The sequence below is a fragment of the Ambystoma mexicanum genome, chromosome 3q (assembly GCF_040938575.1).
Source record: "Ambystoma mexicanum isolate Mex_15411 chromosome 3q, UKY_AmexF1_1, whole genome shotgun sequence".
NCBI classification, from domain to species: domain Eukaryota; kingdom Metazoa; phylum Chordata; class Amphibia; order Caudata; family Ambystomatidae; genus Ambystoma; species Ambystoma mexicanum.
Window position 1 is genome coordinate 185,473,828 of NC_090926.1, and position 22,452 is coordinate 185,496,279.

Sequence of the window (22,452 nt, forward strand, 5' to 3'; positions counted from 1 at the left end):
TTCCAGCTTGAGTGTGAGATTCCAAACTGGGAGGCTGGCTATCCTAAAAGGATTGCCAACCCCCCAAGTTTGAATGTTGTAAGGCTGTTTGATTGGCTGGATCCCTGCGTAAAGGTCTGAACCTGGAAGCTGAAGAGGTAGTCATCCATTGGAAACAAAACCGAAGAGGAGGATGAAGAAAACACAGCTGAAATGATTTGCAGCTAACAGAGAGCCTGCTGTATAACTGTAGCCTGCTGTAGCCCTTCTTTTCAATCGACCTGGGGGCTCCAAAAATGACAACCCCGACCCGGAATCTGGATAGACCCACTAGACTCAAGAAGACCTGCATTTTGAGCCATCCCACGCCGTGCTGCAACCGTGCGGGGCTGCAGTACCCCAATACCCTGGCACCCCGATCCATTGTGTAGTGCACAGTCTTCTGAATTCCGAATCTCGCTGAAAATTCGTGGGCATCCTGCTGGATCTCCAGAGGCACGATTCCAGTTCAAAAAGTGCCCGCACAGAGTGGTGGCCCTTGCAAACAACGAGAATCTGACCAGTGATATTCTGTCTTCTGTTCTCCTGGAAAAAGGTGCCAAATCCACAGAACCTCATCCAGCCGCAAGGAAAACCTTTCCTAGAGCCTTCCCGTGATCCTTGCTGCAAAAGTCCATAGTGTGTCCTGTTCTGTCTTTTTAATGAAGGAATTCAACAAACAGGTTTTTGGTTGCAGATCCTGAAATCCTCCTGCTGCAAAATCTTCTTCTGTGCTGGCTTGGGTATTTACATACCTTAAGTCTCTTGTGATTCCTGTGTAGTTTTGGAGTGTTTTCTGTGATTGGGAGTCCTCTCGTCCAGTACACCCGGGCTCCTGCTGAAATCCTCATAGGGTGTCTTCTGTGAAGCCCCTGGACCCTCAACTAACTCTGAAGTAAGATACTCACCTGTTTGAACAGTCTTCCTTGGGAACTCTGACTTTTGCTACTTAAGAACGTATCCTGACCTGCCCGATGGACACTAGACCCTAGTGATCCCTCTATTGCCACTGAGAACACTCATGCTTCAATAATAAGGGAAAGAATTCTAAGGATTGGGCATTTTGCCTAGAAAAGAGAATACGTGTTTAAAAGTTACTTACTTGCAAAAGAAGTTGGTTGCTAACTGTAACTCTGAGAGTGAACATTTACAAATGCTATTACTTACCTATATGTAACGTCTTTCTTTCCATAAAAACTGTTTGCCATTCTAACATAAAGTAGATATAAGGTTATATTTCTCACCTGTGATTTGGTTCTGCCTCTTCCCAAAAGTAATGCTGTTGGTTTCACTTCACTATTCCCGTTAGGATAAATGTATGAGTGTTCCCAACTGGGTCTTACTTCCCCTGACTTGCTGTTAGCCTGTCCATAATAAGTCTGACTTATGTTTTACCTACCTAGAATAACTTTGAGTTATTCAAAAAGTGTAACACTGGGTTTTGCTTTCCCTGGTCTGTTTTAGACAGACAGAAAAGGTGTTGTAGGTTTACACCTGCCTTTAAGTTGCTAAAAACTCCTGTACAAAGTGTTTAGGTTTTACTTACCTTGAGTATAACTGTTATCCTAAAATAAGTGACAGTTATCTCTTCCTTTTGTCTGTGAACTGAAAAGCAACTGTAATTGAATATTACAGCCCAAGGTCCAACTCCACTAGAATAACTGAGTTATCCTGAATCAGAGTGATAGGTTTATACTGTTCCTAGAATCTGTGTTTCGCTAGATCAGAAAAGTATATTGTCCAGTTGATATTACTATGTGATTTTATTGTGGAGCGTCACGGTACAACTGATAGGGTCTACTACCCTGGTATTACTGAAAGTAATCTAAAAGTAACTATTTATTTAGACTTCTCTAGAACTCCTGTTAGGTGTTCCAAATAATGTTATATGCTTTGGTCTGTGTAACTTCAAGAATAGTGTTGTGTTTTTCCATAATGTGTTTATATGATAATGTGATAGTACTTATTTCCCCCCAAGATTTATCTGGGCCTACTTGTATTTAAATAAACCATTTATTTTTACAGTACATGGTGTTTCATTGTTTCTTTTGGACCATTTGTATTACAATTTCATTTGTACTGATTCTACAGCCCTCTCTGCCTCCTAAAATCAGCCTGGCTGCTCTGCTCTACCCTGAACTCCGGTGGTACAGACTTCTACTAAGAGTGGAGTTTTGTACTGCCTCAGTTGAATGGCTTTACTAAGCCCTTAGTTCGACTTCAGAAAAACTGTCCTAACACTAGGGTTTTGCTGGATTCATTAGTTTGGTTGAGTAGGCAGCAGAGGATGCAATGACGCTAACCTGTTGGGACATCGATAGGGTGACATCTAGGTGGACTCCTAAGGTTTTGATTGATTGAGGATACAGGAATATGTATGTTGTCTGTTAAATGCAAGAGGTATTTATATTGCGCACTGTCACCAACAGAGTTGGTTCCCAGGCGCTCCGGTGGATCTGTAAAACAAGAAGGCAGGTGGGTTAGGTTAGTTGGGTAAAGAGGGAGTGGGAGAGTGAGAGAGAAGTGGTGTGCTGTTGGCGGCTTCAATTTGGTTTCCACCGTGCGCTGAGCTTTGGTGTGAATATCGGACCGGGGAGAAACCTTGTGTGCTGTTGGTGCTGTCTGTGTTGTTTACTCTTGGTGTGGTGAAGTGCGTGCGGTTTGCTAGGTGAGAGATGGTTGAGTGGATTTTCGGGTGAATTGGGTATGCAGAGATTTGACGTTGGGTTAGCGGGTTGTATGTCCTGGTTTTAGCAGATTTTGTTCTTTTTGACTAGCATTTCTATGGATGGGCTTAGTTGCTGCTTTCCTTTCTTGACCATCTAATTGTTGTGGGTGGTGACGCTGCACGTTTCCATCTTTATAGTAATACATTTAGTATAATGGGGTTGGGTATGTCTAGTCCCACCTCGCCCTCCTCTGGTGTTGGTGCTGTGGATTGGTTGCCCCCTTTTCCCTTGCTATCTATTGTGATGTAGGTCTGTAGGAGATTGGGAGTAATTCGGGGCCAGGGTGCTATTGATTCATCGTCCTTGTCCTTCCTTCTTGGTCTGTCTGTGTTCAGTCTTTAGTGTCATCCTATCAGAGCTATCTCTCGGTTTGTGGTTTGGTATGTCATAGGATGTCTTCCTTAGTTTCTGTTTGTAGTTGATTGTTTGGTGGGATCTGGGATCCATATCTTCATTCATCATTGTTTTAGCTATGTGTGTGCACCTGTGGGCGGTCTTCTAGTTCTGCAGTAAAGAGCCAGGATTTGAGCAGTTTCCAGAATAGTAGGTGGTTTCTTGTGTTACGTATGTTCTTTGGTAGGTCGTTCCACGTTTTTGGTGCTTGGTGAGAGAAAGAAGATTCTCCGAGTTTTCTTTTGTTGTAGGGTTTCGGTTCCAGGCGTATGTCGGAGCGATGTTGTTGGATGATGTAGGTGTAATTTGTCTCTCAGGAACTCGGCGCCTTGGTTGTGGATTGCTCTGTGCATGATGCATATTGATTTTAATTTGATTTGTTGTTTTATCAGTAGCCAATGTAGTGAATGCAGTGTATTGGCTGGAGTTTTTTTTAAGGGTTTCTTGTAGCCCAACCAGAAGGATTTCCGTTTTGTTTCCATTGAGGTACAACACAATACTCCATTAAGGCACTCCACACTATCTTATAAAAACAACCACAAGGGCATTACTCCAAATACATTTAAAAAAGATAGCACAATATTGTACCACCCGTAATGGTACAAGACAAAGTATTGAAACATATGGCCAAACAAAAAAAGAAAGCATTACAAATTAGCACATAATGTAATTAATTTAGTCAACGTTGATGATATCTTTTCTAAATACATCATCGGTTTACTTTAGCAATCCCATATTTGTTCCAGTAGCTGAAAAGAATTGAAAGAGAATAGTGGTGCATGTGCATATGATAGCCCAGCATTTCCAGTATAGTAGAATATATGTTAAACAATACCCGAAGCCTTCGTAATCACCCAAGGCTGGTTGCAGATTGAGTTGAACTTTAGAATGGAAATGTCAGTATCCAAGAGCCAATTCAATCCGACAAGAAAAACACACAACAAAAACATATTGACTAGTATTAGAATCATGACTTTCCTATGTTTCCCCATAGCCTGGACGCCCATCTATCCAAATCTGTAGAGACTTACCAGTCACTCGTTATATTAAAGCCGTCTGTCCTAAAACGATCTACACTCTTACCTCTACATTCCCATTTCAACTTCCTTCTAATGCTGGCGCAGGTGGCATGACGTCACGCGCACAAGTGCGGATTGCTGCCATGACGCCCGCTTACTACAAGTTGGAATACGCACAGGAAAATACCGCTAACCACGGAGAGTAACTACAGGGAGAGTAACTACAGTGTATACAACTCGTACGAGGTTATACAGAATTATATATGCTACAGGGACCATCAGTGTTGATAGACCAAAATAATAACACACTGTACTCGTATGAATGGTAACTTAACAATAACACTTGTATAGGTGGTACAGTCCTCCATTATTTCAAGGGATATGGGCAAATTGAAAATGCTAATACTTTTAATCCTACTCTAAATTGGATATATATAGTGTCTATGTTTAGACAAAAGGGAACAATCTGTTACCTTGCTGTTTCTCATTCATTCATAAAGATGGAAATTACCTTAAGAATGATGGTACGGAAATATGATGATGCAAAATACACACGTGTGAAAGTTATGCGTTCTATACTGTACTCAGAAACCCCTGAACAAAAAATTATTTTGGGGTTACACAATCCTTAGTGGTAGAAGCTCATTATGCGCAACATGTTATATGAATCATGTATAGTTGACTTCTTTGTTAATACCTGCAGGGGCAAGTGCGTCCAGTCTTTTCGATCCAGTAAGAATTCTCCTAGATTAAGTATTTTTGCCACATCTTCATGTGGGTTCCTTTTGATAATCACATCCACAATCTGGAGTCTTATCTGCAAAATATTGTCTCTTTTCTAACCTGTGTCTTGCCACTGCTGAATTGACGTTCCTGGTCCTTATGCAGGACCGATGCTCATTGCATCTGTTTGCTTGGTCTCTTGGACTGCCCAACATGGTGTCATTCACAAGGACATTTGATTGCATAAATTACATTATTGGTGTCACATGTAGCAAAACTATTCAGATTTTTTTCTCCAGATCTTGGATGATTAATCACATTGCCTTAATCACGAACCCGCAGTTGGTACAGTGCAGACCGGTAAAGGGGCCCGCTCGTTGCGTTAGTGTGTGTTTACAAGCTGGCCTTGTTTTCACAAATTGATCCCTTAATTGGTGCTACTTTTATAAGAAAATACAGGCAGTTCATGAAATAAGTGTTCTACCCTATGTAAGGATCCTCCAGTTCTTCTTAATAATGGATTTGATATCGCCACTCGATCTGGTATTTAGACACAAAACCAGTGTGGGAGGTTCGTTTTCCACTTTTGTTTCATTTAATAAATCTGTTAGTTTAACTAGGGACAGTCTCTCCCTCGCTGCACTGACCTCCTCAGGTCCGTAGCCACTGGCAATTAACTTGTTTCCCATTCATGTTCTCTCCTCCTCGTAATCTTTAGGGTCACTAACGATTCTTCTCGCCCGTAACATCTCACAGAAAGGTAAATTCCTGCTAAGGCTTGGTTGGTGAAAACTAATCCTGTGTAGTAGATTGTTACGATCAGTTTCTTTTATGAAGATGCTAGTTGCATATTACTCATGTGGTGTAATCCTCACATCTAAGTAGTGTAGACAATGTTCTGAATTTTCATTCGTGAATTGTATGCGTGGTCTATGTTAAGATATGTCGCCCAGCTTTTTACACATTGGATTGCTGCTTACTTTTATGTGTCTAAAGACAAGGTGGTGGCAGCAGTTACATTTTTAGCATTTTTGCATTATTTTTGGTGTGCACATTCGCGTTTACTGCATATGGCTACTAAACATGGGTAGTGCCATCAACTGGACAAGCCACAAGACTGTCGCTTGTTCTTTGGCCATATCGGAGTTTGGCCTTTTTCCTGCCTTCTCAGCTCAGGAAAGTCCTTATAAGGTCATGCACTTGCTGCTGCTTTCGTGGGCTAGTGAGCGTGCAAGGCATGCCTGTGTGTGCGTGTGCGCGTGTTTGTCTGTCTGTGTGTGCGCGCCTGTCTGTCTGCCTGTGTCTGGCCCAGGAAGAGGGCTGTGCCTTTCTAGTCCCAGTCAACATCCTTGTTGCCAGAAAGTCTATTACTTGGGCCGATGTGAAACCAATAGTTGTACTTGATTGGACAACTACAGGCTGTTTGACTAGTGCAAAACCTCACCATTGGTGGGCTTGGACTTGCTTCCAGCTCGGATTTTGGATACGAGGAGCACTTCTGCAGCTATTCTTCAGATCTGTGTTGGAGCCAAGAATCCTTTGAAGAAGAGCAAACTGTTGATCACTCCTGAAGTGGCCCAGTATCCCTTCCAATGTCTGGCCTGGTGAAGCCCTGCACCTCTGCCTGATCTCCGAAGATCCTGAGCGGTGCATCAGCCTTGGACTAGTGGAACCAGCTAGTCTCAACTCCTTCTCTAGGATCCAGCCCTTCAGAGTCTTCGGAAGCGTCCCTGGACTGACCAACTCTTTCGTGAGCTATGTCTCCAGAAGCATCACCGTTCCGTGATGAGTCCGAAATGTTGATGGTCACCAGCTTGTGCCACAAGTCTCATTCTCCCCGAATCCCAGCTTCCTAACTTCAAGGGAACTTGCCCCTGGATCGGCTCTTGTGACCGTGAAGGACGCCTGTTGTTGCCTGCAAATGGTGATCGTCGCTGGAACTTGCCTTCCACCATCCTCTGGAGTGTCCTCCGGAGGCCTGCATTGTTGGATTCTGCATTTCTTTGCCAACCCGCAACTCCTGGCTCCTTCCACTGGAACAAAGGGTGGAAAGGTTAGCCTTGGGTCTGGAAGAAAGGAGAGAACTTACCTATCCTTGGTAAATTGTTGTATAACTTTTTAAATGGTCTGAAACTTATCACCACCACAAGTTCATTGCAACCTTTTTACAGAGACCCATACCAGTGAGAAACATTGGGTAAAAGGCCTTATTCATCTTAAGGTTTGGACTCGTAAAGTTAGGATATGGTACTGGTGTCTGGTTCCCATCATACTACTGCATCTGCTTTACTTACCGGAATTGCTTGTTTGAGTTGTTTGGTGAAGTATAAGTGAACATACAGGTGTTTGTATATATTAATATTATAGAATGTTATGTGATTGTACTACCTGCTAGTTTCAGTTTTCAGTGTGTTCTAAACTAAATAGCTGTATTTTTATTATTGACTGTCACTCTAATCTTAATTATGGTGTGCCATTCGGTTGCGACTCATTTGAGGGCCCCTGCCCCCACTCACGCACTCCTCAGACTAAGCTTTGACTGTTAACCAGGTACCTTGAGTGTGTGTTGGCTAACCTCTCGGAGCTCCCTGTTCATCATAACTAGTGTGGCCTCCTGAAATCTGTCAACCAGGCCAGATTCTAGAAATCCATTTTAACACTATGGTAAAAGTACTTGACACACTATAACTGCATCTAGTAAGAATGTGTATATTTCTCCATGCAATTCACCAGTAAGGTAACTATTGCTGAAATATTTGTTTCTTGGAATCCTTTGGCTAGGGTTCACCATTGTTCCATCCTCTCTGTGGCTGTAATGTATTTTTACATGTGCCTGTGCATTAATAGCTATGTAATGCCATCAGAGTCTCAATGAGTGTGGATTTATGTTAAACAAAATATGGATTTTAACCTGTTTGTGTTTGGTGTAAAACTGTTACTCTATTTTACCACGCCATGACTATGTGTTGTGCTGAACACTAGGTCTAGGATCTTCCACTCATACCAGGGTTGGGATGTTTCTAAAGACACTGTACTGTATGGTGCATGCCTATGCAGGACTTACCCACCTGTTAAGTTAGATTGTTTGCTGGTTCTCCCCTCCCTCCTGTTTTATATTGTTCTAATATGGCATTTATAACGCGCCTGTACACAAGTGTGTCTAGGCGCGGCAAGACAAGGAGGGGGAAACAAAGGGAGGATAAAACAACGTTCTGACTAGGCCTTGTGTCATTCAGATCACGCAAGTGCAGGGAAAAGAGAGTGGAGAAGTGCTAGGGGGGATGTTGGAGGGGGGGGGTGCAGGTAATTTGATAAGTGCAGATAGAAGGGACTGCAGGGTTGCAGGTACAGACCCTTAAGTGCTGTGGGAGCCCGGAGGCAGTGCAAGGGCAACTGGACTTGAAGGAGCTTGGGCCTGAGTTCAGAGGGTATCCAGGTGATCAGTGCATGAAGCAGTCAGGGACATCAGCAGGGGAGAGGAAGAGAGAAAGCAGACGCGAAAAGGAAGGTTTTGAGTTGTTTTTGGAACCAGAGGTGGTTCTGCTCAAGTTTGAGAGAGGCAGGAAGGCTGTTCCAGAGGCGGCCCCATCCGAGGAGAGAGATCGGCCCCTAACTCCCTGCTTGGAGAAGTGTCTGACCCTCTGAGTTGGAGGTGGATGAGCGGAGAGCTTGAGAAGGAAGATGTTTTGGAAGAGCAAGTTGGAGGTCGAGTGGTCCTAGGCCCCAGAAAGCCTTATGGACGATGCAAAGGTTTTTGAACTTAATCCTTGCAGCCATGGTAAGCCAGTGAAGAGAGTTTGGCGCTGGAGAGATACCGAAGGGTTGTGAAGAGGTCAAGGAGAAGTCTTGAAGTCCTGTTCTTGATAAGTTGTAAAGGTCGAAGAGTAGAGGCAGCCAGATTTAAAAAGAAGCTGTTGCAGTAGTCCTGCCTAGAGACGACCAGAGCTCTGGAGACAGTGAGCTTCTGGGCGAAAGTGAGAAAAGGAAGACTACCTCTGAGGAGGTGCAGATGATAGTTTGACTTCTTAGAGACGTCAGAGATGCGAGAAGAGAAGGAGAGGGTGGAGTCGAAGATGACACCAAGGTTCTTAGCCTCACAGGAAGGAACAGGAAGAGGGCCCAGAGTGGCAGCCAGAGAGAGAGAGAGAGAGAGGAAAGGAGCGAGAAGGTGTCCCAATGAGGAGGATATCAGTCTTACTGGCATTAAGGCAGAGATCATTGGCGGTACACGATTCCTGAATTGCAGCCAGTCTGGTATGAGAGAAGGAGTAGAGGTGGCTGAGGGGAGCCTGAAAGAGAGCTGGGTGTCTTCTGCATAACACTGGAAATTGGAGCAGAAAGTAGCAAAGCACTGGGCAAGAGGTGCCAGGTAGTGGTTAAAAAGCCACGGAGCCAGGGAGAAAGGTTGGACCCCTGGGGAACACCACTAGTGGAGAGATGGAAGAGAAACACCCCAGTTGTACCTGAGAGGGTTGGTCAGTGAGAAAGGAGGTCAGCAAGGCCAGGGCCTGATCAGTGATACCCGGGTTATGGTTGACCGTGTCAAAAGCAGAGGCTAGATCAAGGAGAATGAGGACAGAAGGAAGATTAGAGTCAAGATTGGAGAGCAGGTCTTCATGAGTGTTCAGGAGAGCAGTTTCCGTGCTTCTGGCAGATCTGAAGCCAGACTGGTCATCGTGGAAATAACCAACAGATTCAGTATGCAGATTAAGCAGGGAGATGGCCAGCTTTTCTAGGAGTTTGCCCAGGAAAGGAGTGATGGAGATCGGGCGATAGTTTGGTATTGGGTATTTACCCTTGGCAAAGCACCCACATACATTAATTGGGCTTAGGACAGTCCTTGTTTGGCATTACTGTTTTATAATATAGCAATAACTTTTTTATACTATGTATTAATATCCAAAGGCCCCCGATTAGATCGATAACGAGAGAAGTCGGTAGGGTGGTGGATACCCAAGAGGGAATTAATCAGGAGTTTGCAAACTATTATGGCCTGCTATATGGGGATGAAAGGGAGGATAATCGCACGATAATAGCGGAAATGCTGGAAGACATAGGATTGCCACAGATTAGCGCAGAGGAAAGAGAGGAGATGGACGCACCGATTAGTTTGGAGGAGTTAGAAGAGGTGGTGAGACAGTTGCCAACTAGAAAGACCCTGGGGCTGACGGACTTCTAAGTGAGTTTTATAAAACATTTAAAGATGAAGTGCTCCCCACTTTGTTAGATATGTTGAATGAGGTGTATGAGCTAGGCAGACTACCGGAGTCGCTCAGAGAAGCGATTATAATACCACTCCCCAAACCGAACAAGCCAGAACATAGCTGCAGCTCTTATAGACCCCTGTCGATGTTGAATCAAGACAGCAAAATTTTGACTGCCGTCTTGGCTATTAGATTGAGGAGAGTCATAAGTAAACTGATGCACCCGGACCAGACAGGCTATGTCCCTAATAAGAACATCACCAACAATTTCAGAAGTATTCAGAGTCCTTGCATACGGAAACAGAAGTAGGATGAACTGGCAGTTGTGTCGCTTGATGCAATAAAGGCCTTCGACTCGGTCAAATGGCCATGGCTGTTGGCGTCCCTGGCTGGCTATGGGATAGGTCCTGGGTATCTACAGTGGGCTAAGATGTTGTACAGTGAGCCGCTGGCCAGGGTTAAAACAAGGTCAGTGGTATCGGAAAGATGGAAGTTGCCTAGGGGAACCAGGCAAGGCTTTCCATGTTCCCTATGCTCTACATATTAGCTCTGGAACCCCTAGCGATCTACTTAAGACAGCAATATGACATGATAGGCATCCCAGTGGGTGGAGCACGACACCCGATATCATTATACGCAGATGATATACTACTGTATTTGCGATACCCAGAAGAAAACCTCCAATATGTTTTGGAGGTGATGGGTAGATATGCGGAAATGTCCGGAATAGCGGTGAACCCTCAGAAGTCCAGCATGTTCCCATTGGGTGGATACAAAGGAATCCCCCTGAAACAATTATCGATGTTACAAGTGCCATGGGCAACCAGCACATTTCGCTACCTGGGAATAGATGTATACCACACGGTGGAGGAAGAGCATAAGCGCAACACAGAAGTAGCCATTACCAAGTAAAACTGCCCTTAGCAATGATGGGTCGTGGTGCAATGTTAAAGATGATGGTCTTGCCTCGGCTCCTACACTACTTCGGGAATATCCCGTTTATGATACCAAAGAAATTCTTTAGTAAATTGGCTGGCATATGCAGAGACTTTCTGTGGCACGGGACACGGAACAGAGTGGCCCTCTGGAAGCTCCAGAACACCTACGAGAAAGGGGGTATAAAATTGCCTAATTATGAAGTTTACTATGTTGCTAGTCAACTACAGTATGTGTCCAAATGGCTTTCAGAGGATGTGACCCCGGAAACCGGGCTGTTCAGACAGGATTGTGTCCCATTCTATCTGAAAGAGATAATGTGGTTACCCAAGGCTGCGCTAGATGGGCGCCCCAAGATGTTGTTACTAGGATGGAGGATGTGGCGAAGGGCATGTCAACTGATGGGGAACCCATGCCCGTTTTCCCCTCAGGTACTGCTAGTTGCACTGGCGGGTGGGGAAGAGCAGGCTGAGGATGATAATCAGGAATCACTGGAAACCGGCTGGCGTAGTGACAATGGGAGATATCTGGCGGGAGGGTACTATAACAGATTTTGGGGAGTTAGGGGCGAGAACTGGGCTACACACCAGGCAGTATATCACTTACCATAGATTGGTGCTAAAGATCACGAGAACGTGGTCAGAATTGGTGCTTGAGGAAGAACCAGACGCCACTGTTGACATAATATATGACATAGCAGAGGGAGAACACGAGATATCTCGGATATACGAGATGATGATGTCCAAAGTAGGAAAGGAGGTAGTACAATTGAGACTAGACTGGGAGGAGGAAGTGAGTACCCGAATGGAGGATGGGATGTGGGAACGAGTCCAAGGGTATCATAAAAAGGTGTCAAGGAACGCAAGACTCAAACTGATGCAATTGTACATTACGCATAGGGCGTACCTGACACCTCGGAGGATAGCCAAGTGTAAAAATGCAGGACGGCAGGCATGCCCTAGATGTGACTAAGAGAATGCGGGCATGGTGCATATGTTTTGGTCCTGCCCGGTCATTGGGCGCTTCTGGGTTGAGGTTGCACATAAATTAGCAGGAAAAGGTATTAGGATTGTGGTGGATAATGTGTGGGCCTGTCTGCTGGGGGGGGTTCCCTAAGCCAAAGAAACTCGAGCACATGAGTAAACTGAAGGATCTGGCATATGCGCTTACGAAGAGGAGAATTGCTATGGGGTGGAAGACGTGCCACAAACCCCGATTAGAGATATGGTGGAATGATCGGCAGAAATGGGCGGAGGCGGAAACCATGGTATGGCAAGAAGCCAGCAATGCTGGGGGGGGAAGAGGAAACTGAGACTCTCATGGCCTGGAAGCTGCTGATAGCAGAACTATTTGGGTCTGTGCCGGACTCGATGGACCCCAAGGACAGAAACCCCCATCACAAGATGCAGAATAGAACACTAGTAGAAGTAGGCTCGTAATGAGGGGAGGGACAAGGGAAGCAGTGAGCGCAACTGATCAATGTATAATGGATATGTTACTGTATACACTGCAAGTTTGTATTGTTTGTTTAAATATTTAATAATTTTTTTTTTTAAATGTATTACATTACATTGCATTTATTATGCGTGCTATTGACCCTTGGGCATAAAGGCGCAGACAACAGAAAAACATACAGCACAAGGAAGACGTCCTTAAAGAAAGCAAGATCATAAGGCTCCACTGATGTTTTTCCGCTATCCCCGGTAATATGAAACGGTGCTATTGGAGAAGTCCGTATTTCTCAGTAAATCAGGCAAACAAGAAGGTCTTCAATTCCTACTTAAAAGACAGGAGGGAGGAGTGGCTCCTCAGACTTATCGGAAGATTGTTCCACAGAGAGGGGGCCTTCACTTTAAATGCTCCCTTTTCCGCCTTTGATGTCTTGCATCTTGGCTGTATGATCGGATTTAAGGAATCGGATCTCAGAGATCTGAAATTACTCTTTGAAGTTATGTGTTGTTGTAAGTACGCAGGCATTACTTGGAGCCAGCATTTAAAGAATATAACTAGTACTCTAAAGTTTATCCTGGCTTCAATAGGGAGCCAGTGTAATGAGCGTCTGGCTGCAGTTACGTGACTATGCCTAGGAAGTCTGAGAACTACTCTGACCGCCCAATTCTGGGCAACCGGCAGTCTGTGCAGTTCTTTTTGGTTAATGCCAAGCAGGAGGCGGCAACAATAGTCCAATTTAACACCTATAATTGCCCTAGCTATTGTCTCAGCGCTTTCCTGCGAGATCATGGGCCTCAAATGAGCCAATAGTGTGATCTAATAGACTATCCCCGCCACCACTGATGAAACATGAGCTTTCATGCTTAATGTCGAGTCCAGTATTACTCCTAGAATTTTAGTTTTCGGTAAGGGTGTGATGATGTCATCGCCCAGCTTTAAAGTGCTATAGTCTTGATTTTAACTTGTTAATCGCCTTCGATATTAATATCCAAAGTACTTATTTGGCCTGATGGTATTATATGTGTTACTTAAATTGTAGATTTTTCAATATATCAGTGTAGTCTATTGTTATGCGAGTGGATTCATTTTACCTCTGTGCCGACCTACTACCCTACCTGAGAGTGGTGCTTTGTTGCTCTGACCAGGTTACCTACACTAAGAGGTTTGGCTTCTCTTTCTTTTAAGTTTTCTTAGTCTCCCCCTAAGGGTTAGTCATTGTAGCTTCCTCAACAGAGGGTGGTACAAAAACGGCAGTAACTGTCTGAACCAATGCAACAATCCTGGACTGGGCCAGGAGAAACAGTGATTATCACTATGACTGCACTGAACGTGGTTTGTGGAAAGTGGGAGATCTGGACACTTTTTTTTTGTTTTTTTTTAAATTGTCTTTATTATTTTCGAAAAACAACAATTAAGTAACATAACTTCAACACCCCCCCCCCCCTCCCTCCCTGGGGACACGTGTGTTTTAGTACAGGGATTAAATTATGCATTAAAGATATCTGAGATCTTGATGTTGTGCGGGCCCCACTGTTCCATATAGTCTGATTGGAGATACTCCAGAACTCCGCCCCATTCCTTTGCAAACCTGTCTCTCGTTCCCTGGATTGTGTGTGTGATTTTTTTCCATCGCCATCTGGGCCCAGACTCTTTGGAGCCATGCGAAAATCAGCGGGGTGTCTTTTTTCTTTTTCCAACTATGGGCAATTGTTGTCCATGCCGCTATAAGGAGGCCCATAAGACTTCTTCATTGTGATTTATTATATCTTCTTGCCATGTCGTCTCTTATTCCACACAACCAGACACCCTCTCCTATTTGCCCCACATCTGGAAATATTTTGCCCATTTCTCCCTTAACTTCTTCCCAGAAAGGCCTAATTCCTTTGCAAGTCCACCAGATGTGTTTCCAGGTTCCCACCTCTCCGCATTCCCTCCAGCATAAGCTTGATGTTTTCGGGAACATAGTGTGGAGTCTCTCTGGGGTGTAGTGCCACTGTGTTACTATTTTTATCCACATTTCTCTTGTTTGAGCAGATCTGGTCATTTTTGGAATTAGAGTCCAGAGGTCCGCCCATTGTTTCCTTGTTGGTTCCCACCCCAGAGTGCTGTTTCATTTAATCATATATGACCACTTAATTTCTTCATCCTGTGTATTTATAAAGGAATATAAAGTAGAAACCAATTTCTTTGCCCCTGAGCTCGTCGTAACATATTTCTCAAATGGGGTGAGAGTTCTCGTTGCTGCCTTCGTTATATCCGGGGGATCTCAACCAATGTTTGAGTTGTTCGTGTCTGTATTTCTCCCGAGTGGAGCGTGCTGCGAGTGGGAGGCAGGCTTCATATGACCTAATTTCATTGTTGATGAACATTTACCCAATTTTCGTTATTCCTTCCTCCTCCCAGCTATCGTATGCCCCCTGCTCCATCCCCGGTGGGAACTGCGGGTTTCTACAAATGGGGGTGAAAGGGCCTAGCGTGGTGGTCATTATGCCCCTTCGAGTTTGCGTGTCCCGCGCCTCCATCGTTGTTTTCATTATTTCGCTTATCCCTATGTTGGGGTGTCTGTGCTGTTTCTGTTTCCATAGTAGTTCCACTAATGGGGTTCTTGCCACTGCTCTGTCCTGTGCTGCCCAAATCGGTTGTGGATCATCGCCTAGCCACTCCCGTAGGACCTTTAACTGTGCCGCTTGATAGTATTTCTGGAAGTGAGGGAGCGCCAGGCCCCCCTCCATGGTTGATGTGGACATGACCGCTCTAGCCATTCTTGGCGTTTTCCCCTTCCACACAAAGGCTGAGATTACCCGGGACAGTGTTTTAAAGAATAATCTGGGTACCCCTATCGGGAGGGCCTAGAAATAATAGAGAAGTTTTGGTAAAATGGTCATTTTTACCGCTTGGATCCTGTCCCACCACGAAATCAGCAAAGGGTTCCATCTCTCCATATCCCTACGAATGCTCGTGAGGAGCTGCGGCTAGTTTTTACCATAGAGCTGTTCCACCCTGTGTGTAAGTGTAATTCCCAGATATTTGATGCCATCCTCTGCTATCTTGAGATTTAGTGCCTTAGCTTCTTTGACAATCTCCCCCCTGTCTCCCGCCAAAATTAGAATTTCTGATTTATTTCTATTAATTTTTAAGCCTGAGATGGTCCCAAATGCTTCTAGCTCCCCCACTGCTGCCGCCAATGTTCGGCTCGGTTCTTCTAATGCAAGCAGCATATCGTCTGCATATGCGGTTACCTTATGTTGTATGCCTGCCATGTTTATCCCTTTAATATGTGTAGCTTCTCTTAATTTCATAAGTAGGGGTTCTAAAAAGATAGAGTATAACAACGGGGAGAGCGGGCATCCCTGCTTTGTTCCACGGGCTATGTGTACCGTTTCCGTTACCTCCCCATTAACGGCCACTCTGCAAGTTGGGGCGATATAGTTCGCTCTTATTCTTGCAATGAGGTTCTCCCCAAAACCCATGGAGTGGAGTGTCTTAAAGAGCATGGACCACTCCACCCGATCAAAGGCTTTTTCCGCATCTACTGCGAGTAGGATAGCCGGGGTCTGCTTTATACCAATTTTTTCAACCAAGTGAATTATCCTTCTCAGATTGTCGTGAGTTTGTCTTCCTGGGATAAAGCCCGACTGGTCCAGATGTATTAGTTTGGGGAGTACAGGGGAGAGCCTGGTGGCTAGAATTTTCGTGTAGATTTTTGCATCGATGTTTATTAGGGAGATAGGTCTATAGGAAGCCGGATATATAGGGTCCTTCCCTGGTTTGTGAAATACTAGGACCTTCGCCTCGTTCATTGTGGGGGTCACTGTGCCACTATCTTTAAATGAGTTTAGGAGCTTGGTCAGGACTGGAATCGGGAGATTCGCATATTTTTTATAAAAGGGGGCCTTGAAGCCATCCGGGCCTGGGGCTTTATTCATTGGGAGGTTATTTATTGCTTTTTTGACTTCCTCTTCTTTAATAGGTTCCTCCAGGGTCTGCCTGTCTGCTTCTGAGATTTGTGGGAAGGTGAGGGATTTCAGGTATGTGTCCTGTGCGTCTGCCTGTGGGTGGTCGGTGGAATAGAGATCCTGATAGTATTCTCTGAACACTTCCCCTATGTCTTGTGTGTGCGTGTAAAGTTCCCCTGTCGTGGCTGTGATGCATTTGATCGTGGTGTCTTTCTGTTTTGCGCGGAGTTGTCTCACTAGCAACCTATCTGCTTTGTTTGCTTTTATGTAGTACCCTTTTTTTAGGTAGAGTAGGCTCCTTTCCGCACCTTTTGTGCGTAGCATCTCAAGTTCACCTTGGGTATGTCTAAGCGTCTTCTTCAGGTCTCTAGAGGGGTGTGCCACGATTTTCCCTTTCTGTTATTGATCTTTCCAGTTCCTTTTCCCACATAGCCCTCTGCTTCTCCTTTGTTGTTTTCAGTGCCATTATCTTCCCGCGGATCACAGCTTTAAACGCCTCCCAGAGCGTACTCATAGAGACCTCCCCCGTGTCATTCTGAGTGAAATATTCTTCAATCATTTCCCTTATGGACTCCCCCGAAACCGGATCCCGGATAATGTCCTCCGGTAACCTCCATTTCCACAGCCCTTGAGGCTTCCCCGTGAGTTTTACCTCAAGCCACAGGGGTGCATGGTCTGAAAGTGCAATTGCCCCCTTTTCCAGCCCCTGGATCTTGCCCATAAGCCCAACTGAAACCCAAAAATAGTCAATTATTGACATAGTGTTATGTACATGTGAAAAGAATGTAAACCCTCTTTGCTCCCCCTTCAATTCCCTTCACACATCATTCAGTGTTAGTTGGTCCATCTGTTGTTTGAGGCGTTTCGCGGTGCCCCATGACCGTGTGCACAACCCATGCTCCTGTCCAGTTGTGGGTCCCATGCCATATTCAGGTTGCCCCCCAGAATCACCTCCCCCCTTGCAAAGGATTCAAGTTTTCCCACGGTGTCTCTCAAAAAACCATCTTGTCCCACATTGGGCGCGTATACTGACGCAAGAGTGAGCCGCTGCCCCTCGAATACCACGTTAGCAAAGACAAACCTTCCCTCCTTATCTGCTATGGTGTCCTCCAGTTTAGCATCCCTTCCATTCCTCCCTGCTATAAGGACCCCCGATCTTTTTTCAGTCGTGTTGGCCTGGGCCCAGATTTTATATCCCCTTATACGGATTTTCTGTTTGTCCTTTGTTCTTATGTGGGTTTCCTGTAGGAGCAGGAGGTCCGCCCCTTCCCTTTTGATGATTTTCTCCAACTTTACCCTTTTCGTGGGGTGGTTCATCCCCCTTATGTTATAAGATACTATGCGCATTTTCCCCATTCATTAAGGCATATGTTCATTGTGCTTGGCTTCCCTATCTTTGCCACTATGCTGATTTTGTGTCCCCCTTCTCCTTGTCCCTTTCCCCTGAATTCCCCACCCCAACAGATAACCATAAACCAAACAATATGCCCCTGAGCAGGGCAAGGGTCCCTAGTGTAGCGAGGGCGTTGCGCCCAGTGCTCCCTGCCCTTCAACCTCTCAGAAAGTTTTGGTGGGGGATCCTAAACCCCACATTACCGATTGTTCTTACCGGATTCCAAGCATGGTGGCCCGTCCCGGGCCGCCGACTCTGGCTCTTATGTAGCGGTCCTTATTCTCACCTTCCCCCTCGCTGTTGTCTTCCGTGGATGCCTCAAGGCTGTCCCCGGCATTCCTCTTCTCTGTCTCCGATCACAACATTTTCCTAAGGCCTTCTCTTCCCGTGTTTGGCCTTTTTTGTTTGATCGTTTCCCATCCTTTAGGTCTTCTCCTTTGCTCCCCGCTGGACCTTGCTTGTTCCGCTTCCTCCCCCTCGTCCTGGAGCCCCATTATGTTGAATCCCTCTTCCCAGGAGGTTACTCTTCGCTGTTTCCCCTCCCAAGTGAATATCAGCCCGAATGGGAAGGTCCACTTATACCGGATTTCCTTTGCCACCAGAGCCTTGACGAGTGGGGCCATCGCTCTTCTTTTTTGCAGTGTAATCAGGGCCAGGTCCTGGTAAAGTAGAATTTCTTGTCCATTCATCCTGATGTGATCCATTTCTCTGGCCTTCCTCAGTATCTGCTCTTTTTGTGGGTATGAGGATAGTGCCACCAAGACGTCTCGTGGTCTTTCCCCTGGTGCTCCGGATCTTTTTGGTCCTACCCTGTGGACCCTGTCCACTCCGATTATATCTGTATACGGGGCATCCAGAATGTCTCTAAACACCTCCGTCACCGCATTCTTTAGATCTTTGTCCAGCACTGATTCTGCCATATTTTTGATGCAGATGTTGGATCGCCTGGAGCGATTCTCCAAGTCTTCGCATTGTATCTCCAGGTTATAGGTAAGTCTCACCAGGTGTTCTTGGGTTTCGCTTACCTGCTGCGTTTCCTCTTCCACTCCCTGGACCGTTCTCTCCAATATGTCTGTTCTCTCCTCCAATTTCGCCACATCCACCCTGAGGTCCTGAACCGCCTGTTTCATGTCGTTTTTCATCGTAGTGAATTGTTCCTGAACTGTCGACATGAATTTTTCTTGCAGATCCTGGAACCATGCTTGCATGTCATCCTTTGAGGGTGGGTGGTGTGGGTTCGTCTGCGACATGGCTTCGCCTTGTTGATTGTCCTGCGGCTTCCCTTTAGCTTGTGGCGTTGAGTCCGTTGACCATAATTGTAAAATGTTAGCTTCTTGCCTTGCGGACTGTGGGGTCTGTTGGGAGGCAATGTTCTTGTTTTTTGCCCTTGACCTGTTCCGTTAGCTTGCCTGGGCAGGCTTGGGCTCCTGAATTGCCCTTGCGATCTGTAATATGTTCCCTCTGAGGCCCTCACTCCGCTGTGCTGCTGGTGGTTCTCGATCTCTCCCGGCGGTGGAATTAGCGTCTGGTGGGGCGTGCCTGGATAGGCCCTACTCCCATGTGTGTTACTCCCTTCGTTCCCTTCACGACAGCAAGGGTCTCCATGCAGGTCTCTCAGATTTGGTTGGGTCTCTCTCCTCCCTGTTATGTCCCCCCAGTCTCTGGGCCTTATCCGCTTTATTAGCGCCTTTCTTACTGCCGCCGGGTTCGTACTTCCAGGCCCCTCCGCGGGGCACCGATTCTGCTACTCCACACTCTTTGGGCGCCGTATCCCTTGTGCCGCCTCGCGTATTGTTAGGGGGCCCGCGCTCCGAGTGTCCGGTGCCGGGTGTCTTCTATGGGGGGATAGTGTTCCCCTATGCTCTTCTGCGGGTTACCGGCTCGATGCCCCCTACTTTACGAGGCTGTTGGTCTCCGGCTGGCACCGAGGAGTTCCCGGGCCTCAATCCCTCAGGCGCTGCGTTCGCCTCCGGGGAGATTCCCCGCCTGCGTTCCCTTCTCCGGCCTCTTCTGTGCCGAGTGTGCTCTTCCCCTACTGGATGTGGATGCCTCCACATATGCCGGTTGCGTGCCCGGTGCCTGGTGGCTCCCTCGGGGATGGGGGAGGGGCCGATGCGCCCGCTCCGCGGTCCTCTGCAGTCGCCTCTTTTCTTTCTGTCCCCGGTGGGGGAGAGCCCCGGCGGCCCGCCAGGGGGAGGGTGCCCGTCCCTGCCGCAGAGCCTCCTCCTTCTCCTCGCTTGCGTGTGCGGCGAGGCCACGGCTCGTCGCCAATGTTGATGCCGGCTCTGCTGGCGCGGTTTCCCGATGGGGGATGGGCGATCACCGTCGCCGTCGGTTCCCCGGCTTCCCCAGCTCAGTTTCTGCCCAGATTTCGTGTCGGAGGCTTCAGGGGGTGAGGGGGGGGGGGGGATGATCTGCTCGGTGGATTTCCACGTTCCGCTGCTTAGAGGTGCTTATTTTGGCGGCCCGGGGAGAGCGCGGTTTAGACGCGGCTCAGCACCCCGGCGGCCATCTTGGAATCCAGATCTGGACACTTTCAGATAGCTTTTGGTACCTTTGAAAGCTTTCACTGTCGTATAGGGCAGGGTATGAACTAAAACAAGCTCCTGGGTGTTGGCCATCACCCAGTAGGCAGGAGCTACCACTGGTGAGCCAGGAGCAAGTGTGCAGTACATTCCTAATTAACTTGCACATGAGATGCACAACTTAACACATTTCCCATTATGTACAATCTGTTATATTTAAATGTGTCCTAATTATTCTTAATATACATTCTGATAAACTCAGTTAATATTGCATATGCATGTTCGTGGGGCACCAGATGGTGTGGGGAGCCAATAGTAGCTCCTGGGTAATTGCTGGTTTTAAGCTAACCAGGCTCTCCTACTGAAGAAGCAGGAGCTAAATAGCTCCCAGTAATTGTGGGCCCTGCATAGAGATTGAAGTGTCAACCAAGCTGCAGGAGGTTATTCTATTAAGTAGAAGAGTTGGTATACCTTCAAACACATCGCTTCTACTTGCATTTCTAGTTTGTTTTGACGGGAATTGCATTTTTGGTTCTTTTGGAGCGACTTTGTCAATTGATTCACATGTTGAATGAAAAACCTCTAATGGTTTCATGGGGTTTTTCCTCAATTACCTAGAAGACATGAATAACAAAAGGACTAGTTTAAATGAAACAAAGTATCTGTGTTGTGCTCGTCACATTTATTAACATTGAACATTACCACAATTTATTTTGCTGTCACATGTGTCTTTACGTAGAACATTTGTTTTCACAGCGGTGCGCTGAATACTGTGGTTGGAAAGTTGAACCACCATCATGTTTCTGCATATGAGAAAACATTTCCCATCAAACCAGCAGCAAGTTCTTCCTGGGCTAGTTCATATCGTCGCAGTCCCATTAAAGCACAGAGACGATGTACAAGTACAGCAGAAGAGGTAAAGAAGTTGACTTATTTTGTGCCCCTTTGTCTGTAACAGTACCACCTTACGACATTGGTGAGTGATTTGTGTCATCCCCACTTAATCACCAAAGTGCCTTGGTGGCATTGGTATCAACAGCACACATCAGTATTAATGCACAGCAATTGCATATTTGTACCATTTCCCTGTTACCCATTGCAGTACTGAATTCATTTTAATCCAGACAAGCGTCTTTCTCATTTCACGGTCTCCATCGCCATTGTTAAATTCATCCTAGGTGCCTCACCTATTAGTTTAATGCCTTGCTGTAGTTGCCTGGAATGGATGAAATACTACACTTTCCATACGCCTACTTTCCGTCCCCTTTCCTCCATCTTTGTGGGCGCCCCCCAGCATAGGGACGGTACCGGAACCTTTGGTAGTGAAAAATTGAGCTTCCCCGTACAGCGTGTGGGGGCACAGCCCCGGGCTTGGGAGTGCCCCTGAGACCCCACCCTCTGGCGCCTCACCTCAGTCCCTTTTCCCCCACGGACAGTGTCAGACCTGGCAGCTAGGCGCTGGAACTTTTTCAGATTTCTGCGTGCTCCCCGTTCTTCGTTTTTGTATCATCTTCTTCTACGGCCTTGGGTGCCTTGCATCCCCCAGTGCATGTCGACTGCAAGAGGCTTTACAAGATGCGCAACCTGCAATTGCTTGTTCCCGGCTTCGGACCCTGATGCGCTCTGTCTTGAGTGCCTGGGGCCCGACCACTGCCCGCGGTTTGTAGCGCTCTCGGTCCCCGGGCCTTGAAGAATCGTCATTCCTGCTGTCTTCCATTCTTCTCCTCCGGGTCATCTTAAAGAGTTGGTTGCCAGGACCCCACACCAAGACAAGCTAGGTCCTTTGTTTAGCAAGGACCCACATCCCAAAGACTCCTTTCCGGGGGTTTCCACTGGGAAGGGGAACTTGGATTCTGGTTCTGGCAGACCCGAGGCTCCAGGGCATTCCGTCAACAGACAAGAAGCCGACAAGACCACCGTCTCCCAAGCCGAGGGGCCCAGGGACTCTTCCGGCCGTCCAGTTCGTCGTCTTCTACCTCTAGGAGTCGCTTAAAAGCACAATCCAAAATGACCACCAGCTCCATAGCTGATGGCACCCCGCCTACTGAAGCCACCTCCAAGGTCTTTATACGGGGCTATTTGACTACCGTCCAGCGGGCTGAGG

At 46.5% G+C, this 22,452-nt stretch overlaps 1 protein-coding gene across 4 annotated transcripts in view; it reads left to right on the top strand.

Moving 5' to 3' along the window:
* SENP1 (SUMO specific peptidase 1) overlaps positions 1-22,452 on the top strand; it is a 1,568,779-nt gene that overhangs the window by 220,464 nt on the left and 1,325,863 nt on the right. For all 4 annotated transcript variants that reach the window (XM_069653453.1, XM_069653456.1, XM_069653457.1 and 1 more), the window contains one exon: positions 21,105-21,264. In XM_069653453.1, the coding sequence (XP_069509554.1) occupies positions 21,105-21,264 (160 nt within the window). The remainder of the gene's footprint in view (positions 1-21,104; positions 21,265-22,452) is intronic.